Source organism: Onychostoma macrolepis, chromosome 21 (genome assembly GCF_012432095.1).
Source record: "Onychostoma macrolepis isolate SWU-2019 chromosome 21, ASM1243209v1, whole genome shotgun sequence".
Taxonomy (NCBI): Eukaryota; Metazoa; Chordata; class Actinopteri; order Cypriniformes; family Cyprinidae; genus Onychostoma; species Onychostoma macrolepis.
The window spans coordinates 4279517-4292766 of NC_081175.1; the positions used below are offsets into that span (position 1 = coordinate 4279517).

The 13250-nt window shown below is 42.1% G+C and overlaps 1 protein-coding gene across 3 annotated transcripts in view; it reads left to right on the forward strand.

The window, feature by feature from the left end:
- Positions 1 to 13250, forward strand: part of LOC131528448 (rho GTPase-activating protein 26-like) — a 101244-nt gene that overhangs the window by 76707 nt on the left and 11287 nt on the right. For 2 of the 3 annotated variants that reach the window (XM_058757566.1, XM_058757568.1), the window contains exon 20: positions 2785 to 2944. In XM_058757566.1, the coding sequence (XP_058613549.1) occupies positions 2785 to 2944 (160 nt within the window). The remainder of the gene's footprint in view (positions 1 to 2784; positions 2945 to 13250) is intronic. The other variant, XM_058757567.1, reaches the window with a different exon arrangement.

The following is a 13250-nucleotide window of genomic DNA, read 5'->3' on the forward strand; positions in this document are numbered from 1 at the left end:
CGCATCTGATCAGGGTTGGGGAGTAACGGAATACATGTAACGGTGTTACGTAATCAAGATACAAAAATCTAGTAACTGTAATCCGTTACAGTTACGTCAAAAAACATTCAGTATTCAGATTAGTTGCATTTTGCAAAAAGTGGGAATACTATCATGATTACATTTGTTTCATTTCAAATTAAATAAATGTGTTTTTTGACATAACTATATTTAGCGCTGCTTCATCATAGTTCCTGGTTCTGTTGACACTCATGCTGACTCATGTGAGCCACCTGCTGGTGCGTGTGCAAATAACACCCGTCTACAATATTTCTCCTCAAACGCAGTAAACGACGCTGCTGCAGTAAATTAATTATGATGTTTCCTGCTGGGAAAGACGTTTTCATGTCTTGAAATTTCACAGTTATTTTGTAGTTATTTTGGAAATAACATAGTTGTACAGCATAAGCTATGCATGAAGACTCTTGCTTTAACAAATGCTACTCAACCATCTTGAACATTTGCAGGTACGACTAGCATGGAAATCATCATGTTATTTAGTGTTTGTTAGTGATTTAAAATTCCATGGTGTGCATGACTGCAGTTGTGTGTAAGTTTTCTAGCGGAAAATGAGCTGGAAAATGTAGAAATTAACATGAGATTCCCCACACTCTGGATCAGTCAATGAAATAAAAAAGATCATAGCATTTCACATACATTTCGACATGTAGGCTTACTTTAAAATAGACTAATATGTATATGGTGTAAATGTTTTAATGTTATGTATAAAGTATATTTATTTTTACTTGTACATGTTAAAGAAATATAATAATAATAATAAAACTGTAATACTAAACTGTATAGCCACTAGATGTCTGCATAGCTTTATATATATATATATATATATATATATATATATATATATATATATATATATATATATATATACAAGCTGTAATATCTAGATGGTGAAACAAGACACAATTTTTAATAATTTCAAATAGTTTTTACTATAGTTTTTATTAGTTTTAATTTTAAAGTCAGTTAAATAAAAGTACTTAGAGGTTGCTTTTTTAACTTTATTTACATACAGTATGTTAAGGAAAAAGGAATCCAAAAGTAATCAGATTACATTACTATTACATATTGTGGTACTTGGATTACATCACTGAATACTTTTTTAATGAAGTAATTTGTAATACATTTTAAAAGTAACCCTCCCAACCCTGCATCTGATACATCGTTCGTTCTTCAGATCAATCTCATATTCACAATAAAACATTAGTTTGAATGTCCAATAGGCTCGTACTATCCTTTCATCTGTTTAGGGTGATTTCCGATGACAGCACTGCTCAGTGCATTTGTTGGCTGCAGACAAGCTGGTGGTGAAAGTAAAAATAACTTCCTTGTTCTTGTTTAAAACTGTGCTTTAGTGCTTTTCAATATAAAAGTCTTTACTGCTGACTCGTAAAAAAGTCTCTTGTCGCCATCTAATGGCGGAACAATGTCACTAAAATCCCCATCACGAACACACACACTGTTTACCAATATTACATATTATGTATATAAAATGTTATTTATTGAATAATAATGTTTTATAAACAACAACAGCCACCATAAACATTAATAGGCAATTCAGTCAAAAGTACAAAGGCAGAGTTATATACAACGTGATGGGATTTTGCCCTCAGCCAAAACTATTTGCTCTAGAACAAATAATAGATTAATGAGACCAAAGACTGCCTGCAAGGTTTACCCAAAATGAATTATATCTCATGTTTAACCACTATAGAGACATCAGAGTCAGTGGCAAATTGCAGAAGATCTGGCCGAGGTGAGGTGCTCTCAGCAGATTAATGAGTGCTGAATGGCCGCTGACACCCTGGAGCTCACATCTCCGAAAAGCATATTTTCAAATAGATGTTATCTTTATTAACGAACCGCATATTTGAGATGTAAACAAGTACATTCTTGCCTAAAATCTCTTTAAACTACTTTCCGTGACATAAAACCGTATTATTTTTAAATTATAGAGGATTTTGTGAGAAATACAACAAATGGAGTGATACATGATACAAACGGTGAAGCGGTTGGAGGATCACACTCTTATCAGCCAGTTAGATTTGAGGACCAGAAAGAACTGTTGTGTGTGTGTATATATATATATATATATATATACACACACATACACACACACACACACACAATTATTATTACCGATTTATTGTCATTATTTATGCAATATTAAATCAAAATATTTATTTATTTCTTATAATGTCTGTGCAGTGTTTTCCTCATTTCACACAATAATGAAAAAAAAAGTGTGATTAATTTGCAGTTAGTTAGATTAAGTAATGTAAACAGCAATTTGTTTACATTGGATTTACATTTCTAAACTATATGCTTAAAGTCATCTGGAGAAGGAAATTCAGTTCCTGGTTTGTAAATTGTTGTGCTACAAATAACAATGGAATCAATTATTAAAATAGTTTCAGGTTTCAAGTTGGCACACCTATGACCAAACACCACCCTGTTTGCATTTACTGTAAAAACATTTTGCTGCCAACCTCCTCTGGGCATGCGAGGAGTGACCTAGTCCCCAGCATTAGATGTCATTCAGTTATTGTCTAAAGACAAAAATCACTAGCAGTATGAATTGAATTGCTTATTGAAAAATACAAACAGCTTTTCAAATAGATGCAAACTAGATCCCACCAAACCCTGTTTCAGCCACCAGCTGGAGTAATTACATTAGCATACTATGTACTCTACATTAGGATAGCAACATTTCTGCTTGTCCATCAGCAGTGGAGAAGAGGAACAGTGCGGTTGTAAACTCCAGTGCAGACTTGCCATCAGTAAATTGCAACAGCACACTTGACTGGACTCGACTCAACAGCCTGCCCACCAGAGACGGAGACCAAGATGGGCTTCAGTTGTCCAAGCAGAGTCGGCCTAATTCACTGTAAGTGCACAGTACTTTCTTTAAAGCTAAAATGTGTTAAAATACTGTCTCCTGTTATCTTTGTTGCCGGTGTTTATTTAAGTGTCCCGGCTAGCCCAACACAACAACATTGGCCGAACCAATGCCATCAGTTTGTTCAACCAACAGAAGGCAGGGAGAGTGTTCGGAAACTTAAAAGCCAGAATTTCCAATGATCAAACCAAGCAGGTTCTGTTTTGTGTGAAAAACTAAAACACCGTGAAACCTGAAATTTTTGACCCTCACTTGAAAGTCCAGATCGCACAGATTAATATTGGAATTACTGGGCTTTGCCGAGCAACAGTATTTGTGACTGTACCTTTAGTTATGGTTGCTTGCACCAAAAAGTAGAGAGTAAAAGTAAAAGCTTGCACCAAAAAGTAAAGACATTCTTATATAATTGACCTCTGGCACCATACATCAGCTTGTCTAAAGCACATGCGCTAACTGTTTTGTTGTTGGTTCAACGTTAGAGCATGTCTACTCACAGTAATAGATAAAACTTAATAGATTATCTTTTATTTCCAAAGAGAGCAAGGAAAATCCTGTTTTCCGTGATACATCACCTTCAAAGCAAACACACACAAATACAAACATGCTCTCTCTCCCAAGACCTGCAATAATGCTTTTCCCTGTAACCTTTCCAATCTCCTACAGGCTTTTTCCACTGTTGGTTCTCTAACAAGACACAATGTTTGCTGTACACATTTCGCTGTCTCTGGTGGGCCATGGGTCGGTAATGGATTTTTAAACCACTATCTTGGGTCCATTTTGAGGTCTCTTAGCTGTGCACAGATATGGGATGAGAATGTGGGTAGTTTTTTAATGCTGCTTCACTATAGCATAAGCACAGACAGAGCAGATGTTTACTTCGCTCTGAATGACAAGGACAAACATATAAAATGGCCACCCAGTCTCCATTTTCTCAAGAACTTGAGCTCATTGCTTTGCTCTTTTTGGAAACCTATTAGAAATATCAATGCCGGCAATTTTCTCAAAAATGTTACTTTTCTGACTCCACTGAGGTCAGTTTAAACTTTTCAAAAACGTTTGTATTTTATTAGTGGTGTTTGATAAGGTGAACATTTCTATTACTTTAGAGTGAGAGCTCTAATCCTAAGTATTACATTTTACTGCAAACTGTAACTTATCCTACACTGTATGTGCTACTGACACGGATGGTATCGTCTCGATTACGTATGTAACCCTCGTTCCCTGAAGAAGGGAACGGAGACGTCACGTCGGATGACCGACGAAATGGGATCTTGCCAGAGAGACCAATCCACTTAGAGTGTAACTAAACGAGCCAATGGACATTGGCATGCGATCATTGCATCCAGCTGCCGCTGATCACAGCGTGAGTATAAGAGGCAGCAGGTGCACCGCATTAATTCATGCTTTCCCTGAGGAGCCGAGCCGGTGACCTGGCCGCTCAGCGGTGGTACAGCGACTGTGGCGACGGGACGGGACGTGACGTCTCCGTTCCCTTCTTCAGGGAACAAGGGTTACATACGTAACCGAGACGTTCCCTTTCAGTCGGTCACTCCGAGTCACATCGGATGACCGACGAAATGGGATCCCTACCAAAGCGCCACAGGAGCTGCCCCTTCCAGTGCCCTGTGTAGGCCTCCTGATCCTTCCTATAAGGCAGACGATAGGACCGGGCTCTACACAGAGAAGGTCAACTACTGTTGTTCCTTGAGCAACCCAGACAGTAGGACTTGGATAACACTGGGAAGCGTGCCCTTCCATTTGGAAGAGGCACACTGCGGAGTCACCTCCTCCCAGAGGGGGTTAAGTGGCATTTAGACATGTGAAGTAACCCCGTAAGGCCCTATTGTACATGGAAGTCTCTGAGATGGCTTAGGCTGCATCATTAGAGATGGCAGAACGTGGTCTTCCAGGGGAAACACGGCTCTAATAAGCATACCGTGGAATACACATATGGGATCCCGGCAGGGTCTCTCATATGAGCACTAGCCTCACATCAGATTTCAAGAATTCATTGGCTGAAAGGCCTGGCGCCGGACGCTCCGCCACGTCCGGACACCGGAGTGCTGGACAGAGGTGGGTAGAGTACCCAAAAACTGTACTCAAGTAAAAGTAAAAGTACTTGAAGAAATATTTACTCAAGTAAAAGTAATAGTCTGAATAGTTACTTGAGTAAGAGTAAAAAAGTATCGGATAAAAAAACTACTCAAGTAGTTAGTTACTAGTTACTTTGGATCATATACTGAATATAGTCTATTTTTATTTAGATATATAGATATTTAGATCAATTTTTATACACACACACACACACACACACACACTGCCGTTCAAAATACTTTTAATGTTTGTTTTTTTTTATGTAATTTATTTCAGTGATGCAAATCAGAATTTTTATCAGCCTGATTTATTATCAATGCTGTTCTTTTTTAGCTTTCTATTAATAAAAGAACCCTGAACAAAATGTCACAGGTTCCAAAAAATATTAAGCAGCAAAACTGTTCCCTGTTGAAAAAAACAGCATATGCTGGAATGGTATGTTTTGAAGCATGGGATGCTGGTTTGAGCTGATTTAAGCTGGTTCTTAGCTGGTTTAAGCTGGCCCAACCAGCTCATGACCAGCATAAACCAGCATCCCAGCTTCAAAGCATACCTAACCAGCATATGCTGTTTTTTTTGTTTTTTTTCAACAACACGTAATAAATCAATATATTTGAATGATTTCTGAAGGATCATATGACTCTGAAAACTGGAGTAACAGCTGATAAAAATTCTGATTTGCATCACTGAGTTAAATTAAATTATATTTTAAAGTTTAATTATGTATTATAAATGTATATAACCTCTGACACGGAGAAGAGTGAAAACTCCTCACATGACCGCTACAGAACATCTGAACATATCGAAACAAATGCACATTGATGGATCTTCTTCCGTCTGTTCTGCAAAATGTAAACAAATGTAGCCTTTATTTCTGCAAGCGTAAATATTGTGAAAATATCAATATTAATTGTGTCTAGGCAAGGCATTCCTCCTGGAACTAACGCGGGTTTGGCGGGTGTTTATTTCATACTCTGACAGCTTATTTAATGAATAAATTATACATTGTATTTAATGTGTAGGGTACATGTACAACAAACTGGTAATGTCATGGTATCGTGTACTGTAATCGAATCTATACCTGTGGAACCGCCAGCACACGCGGTGTTCATCTAATAAAGATCTTCATAGCTAGCAATAGCCTTTGCAGATTTGCTTTCAACTGACTGTAGATCCAAAGCCACGCCTTCAACGCTCTTGATGTTACAACTCTGAGTGAGAACCGCTTTAGACGACTCAGCACGTGCGGCAGGGAACTGAACGAATCATTCAAACTGATTCGCGAACCGATTCACTGGTCTGCCAATTGGTTTGATCAAGCCTTCGAACAGAATTGACTCAAAAGAATGAATCATTCGCGAACGGGCATCGCTCATTGCCCAGAAAAATTTTTCAAGAAATTGAAGGATTTTTAACTTGTATTGCATTAAGATAAAGTAACGAGAGGAGCGTCGCCCACAGTAACTAAGTAAAAGTACCGTTTTTTCACTAAAAATATACTTGAGTAAGAGTAAAATTACCCATTTTTAAATGTACCAAAAAGTTTACTCAAGTAAATGTAACAAAGTAAATGTAACTCGTTACTACCCACCTCTGGTGCTGGAGGACTCGACAGGGTTTGCCTGGTTAACTCTTCGGAGTCTTGGGCTATTTTGGCCGTTTTTGAGTACTTTTTTATTTTTTTATTTTGCTACATAAACAAATTTATACCATACCAATGTTTGGTATCATTTTTTTCAGCACAACATCACCTATATGAACAAACAATTAGTTTTTCACTTTGATGTACTGTATCAAGATACTGGACCCAAAATCACACAAAAAATACAAAATCCGAATAGAAAAATTATAGTTTTTACTACAAAAAACACAAACATGCTCAATGAAGCATTTTAAAAGGTTTAAAATGTAAACACAAGTTGTAAGTGTCACCATATACAGGTACAATTCAGATATAATCAAGCTATATACAAAAAAAATATGATTTAAAAAAAACGCAGGTGTAGCCATAGGCTTTTTTTTTTCTTTTAGCTTTCTATTAATAAAAGAACCCTGAACAAAATGTCACAGGTTCCAAAAATATTAAGCAGCAAAACTGTTCCCTGTTGAAAAAACAGCATATGCTGGAATGGTATGTTTTGAAGCATGGGATGCTGGTTTGAGCTGATTTAAGCTGGTCCTTAGCTGGTTTAAGCTGGCCCAACCAGCTCATGACCAGCATAAACCAGCATCCCAGCTTCAAAGCATACCTAACCAGCATATGCTGTTTTTTTTGTTTTTTTTCAACAACACGTAATAAATCAATATATTTGAATGATTTCTGAAGGATCATATGACTCTGAAAACTGGAGTAACAGCTGATAAAAATTCTGATTTGCATCACTGAGTTAAATTAAATTATATTTTAAAGTTTAATTATGTATTATAAATGTATATAACCTCTGACACGGAGAAGAGTGAAAACTCCTCACATGACCGCTACAGAACATCTGAACATATCGAAACAAATGCACATTGATGGATCTTCTTCCGTCTGTTCTGCAAAATGTAAACAAATGTAGCCTTTATTTCTGCAAGCGTAAATATTGTGGAAATATCAATATTAGTTGTGTCTAGGCAAGGCATTCCTCCTGGAACTAACGCGGGTTTGGCGGGTGTTTATTTCATACTCTCTGACAGCTTATTTAATGAATAAATTATACATTGTATTTAATGTGTAGGGTACATGTACAACAAATTGGTAATGTCATGGTATCGTGTACTGTAATCGAATCTATACCTGTGGAACCGCCAGCACACGCGGTGTTCATCTAATAAAGATCTTCATAGCTAGCAATAGCCTTTGCAGATTTGCTTTCAACTGACTGTAGATCCAAAGCCACGCCTTCAACGCTCTTGATGTTACAACTCTGAGTGAGAACCGCTTTAGACGACTCAGCACGTGCGGCAGGGAACTGAACGAATCATTCAAACTGATTCGCGAACCGATTCACTGGTCTGCCAATTGGTTTGATCAAGCCTTCGAACAGAATTGACTCAAAAGAATGAATCATTCGCGAACGGGCATCGCTCATTGCCCAGAAAAAATTTTCAAGAAATTGAAGGATTTTTAACTTGTATTGCATTAAGATAAAGTAACGAGAGGAGCGTCGCCCACAGTAACTAAGTAAAAGTACCGTTTTTTCACTAAAAATGTACTTGAGTAAGAGTAAAATTACCCATTTTTAAATGTACCAAAAAGTTTACTCAAGTAAATGTAACAAAGTAAATGTAACTCGTTACTACCCACCTCTGGTGCTGGAGGACTCAACAGGGTTTGCCTGGTTAAAGAACTCTCTGTAGAATTAGGCGTAAGAACGCCGCAAGCCGACTCTGAGCCGGGCCTCTCAGTGCCACTACCCGTTTGAGGTGACAACACAGGAGGAAACCGGTTCGACACGTAGGCTATAAAACCTAGCGAACGTGTTAGGAGCCGCCCAACCCGCAGCTCTACAGATGTCTGCTAGCGAGGCACCACCAGCCAGCGCCCAGGACAATGCGACACCCCTAGTGGAGTGAGCACGCAACCTGAGCGGGCAGGGCACACCTTGTGCTTCATAGGCCAAGGTGATGGCATTCACTATCCAGTGGGCCATCCTCTGCTTGAAGACAGCCTTCCCCTTCTGCTGTCCTCCGTAACAGACAAAGAGCTGTTCTGAGGTCCTGAAGCTCTGAGTTCTATCCACGTACTGTCGCAGTGCGTGTACAGGACAGAGCAAAGCTAGGGCTGGGTTTGCCTCCTCCAGGGGCAGCGCTTACAGGTTCACTACCTGGTCCCTGAAGGGAGTGGTAGGAACCTTGGGCACATAGCCGGACGGGGCCTCAGTGTTGCACTGGAGTCAGCCGGCCCAAACTCAAGGCACGATTCGTCGACCGAAAATGCCTGCAGGTCCCCCACCCTCTTGATCGAGGCCAACGCAGTCAGGAGTAGGGTTTTCATAGAGAGAAACTTCAACTCAACTGACTGCAAAGGCTCGAAGGGGGCAGTTTGTAGGGCTCTCAGCACCAATGCCAAATCCCAAGAGGGTAGTGAGGGAGGTCTAGGAGGGTTTAACCTCCTGGCCCCAATAAGAAACCTGACAACCAGATTGTGCTTCCCCACCGACCTCCCCTCTACGGGGTCGTGGTGAGCGGAAATAGCAGCAACATAAACCTTAAGGGTGGAGGGGGACAGCTTATGCTCCAACCCTTGTTGCAAAAAGGAAAGCACGGCTCTGATCGAACATCTCCGGGGGTCCTCATGGTGAGAGTTTCCACAAGTCTGGATGCAGGTGCCAGAGGGTGCCCTGTCTCTGAGAAAGCAGATCCTTCCTCAGAGGAATCGGCCAGGGAGGGGCTGTCTCGAGGAGCATGAGTTCCGGGAACCAGGTCCTGTTGGGCCAATATGGAGCCACTAACAAGGCCTGCTCCTCGTCCTCCCTGATCTTGCACAGTGTCTGTGCTAGCAGGCTCACTGGGGGGAACGCATCTTTGCGCAGGCCCTGGGGCCAGCTGTGTGCCAGTGCATCCGTGCCGAGCATTGCCTCGGATAGGGAGTAGAACCACTGGCAGTGGGTGGTTTATGGAGATGCAACAGGTCTACCTGAGCAACTCCGAACCAACTCCAAATCAGCTGGACCGCCTGGGGATGGAGTCTGCACTCCCCAGGGAGTGCCGCTCGAGACAGCTCGTCGGCCACACTCCTGGGATGTGGATGGCACGAAGGGACCTCAGATGCTTCTGACTCCAGAGGAAGAGGTGGCGGGCGAGTTGCGACATGCGACGGGAGCGTAAACCTCCTTGCCGGTTGATATATGCAACGGTCGCAGTGTTGTCCATACGGACCAGAATGTCCTTGCCCCGAAGGCGCCCTCTGAGGCGGCTCAAGGCAAGGCGTACTGCCAGCAACTCGAGGCAATTGATATGCCAATGCAGTTGGGGACCCGTCCACACCCCTGACACTGCGTGCCCGTTGTACGTGGTTCCCCGGCCGGTGGCCGAGGCATCCGTGAATACCACAGCATGCCTGGATACCTGCTCCAGGGGCACTCCTGCCCGAAGGAATGAGGGATCTGTCCACGGGCTGAAGGCAGGCCGGTGTAATCTGAACCCGGTGAGTACCGCGTTTCCACGCCCACCTCGGGACTCGGCCATGGAGCCAGTGCTGAAGCAGTCTCATATGGAGCAGACCGAGCGGAACTATCGCTGCAGCTGCAGCCATATGCCCCAGGAAAGAGTTTCAGTGGGACCGCCGTCCTGCCTGATAAAGTCTCGAGGCAGTTCAGCACCGACTGAGCACGTTCCTGGGTGAGGCGTGCTGTCTGGTTGACCGAATCCAACTCCATGCCGAGAAAAGAGATACTCTGCGTTGGCACGAGTTTGCTCTTTTCCCAGTTGACCCGAAGACCAAACTGGCTGAGATGCCTGAGCACCAGGTCCCTGTGTGCGCACAACTGCTCTTGAGACTGTGCAAGTATGAGCCAGTCGTCGAGGCAGTTGAAGATGCGCACACCCCGTTCTCTCAGGGGAACAAGGGCCACCTCTGTGACTTTGGTGAAGACGCGAGGCGAAAGGGACAGCTCGAAGGGCAGGACCTTGTACTGATATGCCCGACCCTCGAACGCGAATCGCAGGAATGGCCTGTGTCGTGGGAGAATCGAGACATGAAAGTACGCGTCCTTCAGGTCGATCGCTGCAAACCAATCTAGGGGACGGACGCACCCAAAAATGCGTTTCTGCGTCAACATCTTGAACGGCATCTTGTGAAGTGCACGGTTCAAAACTCGCAGATCCAAGATCGGTCGTAACCCACCACTTTTTTTGGGCACAATGGCTGTAAAACCCCGACCTCATATCGGCTTGATGCACTTCCGGGAAGAATGGCACCGGAGGGGGGCGCTGATAACCAGCGCGACCCCCACCGAGAAACCACTCGTCCAGCCTCGAAGGATCGGGACGCGGTGGAGGATTCCACACGAGCCCGACATTCTCGGCGGCCCGGGAAAGCATAGCCGTCATCTCTGGGTCTGGCTCGGACAACGCTACCACACCCGAAGGGGGCAACGCAGTCGGGTCGTCATCCCCGGAGAGAGAGGGCTCGCCCTCCGATGCAGCGATCGACATCTGGTCGTCAGAGGGGGCACCGAAGGAAACGCGTGGTGCACTCTGTCCAGCAGAGGGCCCAGCGCACTCCTTTGGCAGCTCCACCGGCTGCGGAGTGCTTGAGGGGTGAGTAACTCCTCTTGGGGAAGCCCTCACTGTCACCCTCAGATCACCTCTGACTCTACAGGATACAGCGCCGCCCCGGTTGCCAGGACGAACGCTGAATCGCGGCAGAGGCAGAGGCAGAGGGACTCCGCCATGTTTGACATAATGGAGTCTATTATGCAACTCCGAGATGGTCATGTCCCCACAAGAAGTGCTGAATGCCCAGACACGTGAGGCAGCGATCATGACCATCCTGAGGCGCCAGGAAACGACCACACCCAGAAACGCACGGGTGATAAGACATCTTTAAAAAGACGCGATCACCCGTGTTGCTCTTTTAGAGAAATTTGCTCTTTATTAAGTGCTGAAGCACGCAGGGGAGCTGGCCACCACACACTCCTAGTGTGACTGTCTTCACGGGAATCTCCTCTTTCTCCCGTGAGACCGCGACCACCGCTGTTGCGCTGTAACGCCCGCACTCGCTCGCTCTTCTCACTCGCAGGAAAGGAGAGCAGCAGTGATTCACCGCCGCTCGGCTCCGAAGCGAAATGATGAATTAATGCGGTGCACCTGCTGCCTCTTATACTCACGCTGTGATCAGCGGCAGCTGGATGCAATGATCGCATGCCAATGTCCATTGGCTCGTTTAGTTACACTCGAAGTGGATTGGTCTCTCTGGCGAGATCCCATTTCGTCGGTCATCCGACGTGATTCGGAGTGACCGACTGAAAGGGAACTTAAATTCATGTGCCCTATTGGGGTGAGGTTTGTCGTTACTTTTCTGTGCAATGGGACTTATAAAAAATCTTATACTGAAAGAGAGCTTTGAGTCATATTCTCAGAACAGAATATGATATATAGACCAGAAACTAATATTTAGAGAACAATATGCTAAAATAAATGCTGCTGTGTAAGGTCATCATATCAGAGTACTAAAATGGGTGTTCCTCAGGGGTCAATGTTGGGACCACTTCTTTTTACATTATATATTAATGGTTTACCTGAATGTCAAATGTATGCAGATGATGCAGATATTTATATATCAGCAAAGACTACAAATACAAATTTGAACAGTTTTTTGTTTTTTTGTACGATTAGACCTTACCTACCAAGTAAAATAGCCAAATTATGTATGTATGCAGTAGATTTCTTTTTATTATCTCAAATATTGTGTCACTGTTTGGAGTCAAGCTCCTCATTTTATTATTATGCCAATAATGTATCTGTATATAAACAAGTGTTTTTTTGTTTTGTTTTTTGTTTTTAAGTAATAGCTTATAAGACAATGATGTGGCATTGTTGTAAAATAACAAGAACAAAAATGGTTTACTTAGTTTTATACATTTCTCATGTTTCGAAAATAATTTTAAGGGGGTACCAAGACACAGAACAGCCTTGGGGAAGTCATAAATTTCACTAAAGGAAGTTTTGGAATGCTTTACCAAATAAAGTTTAAATGACAAAATTAAAACAATTCAGTAAAGAATAAACAGAATATATATATTTTTTGTAAATCATTATTTAGGGTTTACATAGCTAGTTAATTAGTTATTGTTGATTTTTCCCCACATATATTGTATTACCGTGTTTTGATTTGAAGTTAGATTTTTTATTTATTTACTTTTTTCTTTTTTTTAATGTGCTTTGCATTTTAGATTGATTACTGGTTGTTGTAATTGTTAGGTCAAGTTCTGCAAATTATATATTAACTAGAAGCATATATAGGACATCAGCTATAATATGTAATAAACAATAAGTTAAATAAATAGAGACATCATAGATCAACCATGTTCATTGGCCTTAGCAACCACTCAGAACACCTTAGTAATCATATAACAATGCCTTACCACAGGGGTTTTCAAACTTTTTGGAATCAGGGACCCCTTACAGGGCAGAACATTTTTCAAGGACATTTTTCATAATTATAACAAATGGTCCCCATTTTATTTGTACTGTTTAATAATATAAGACAATA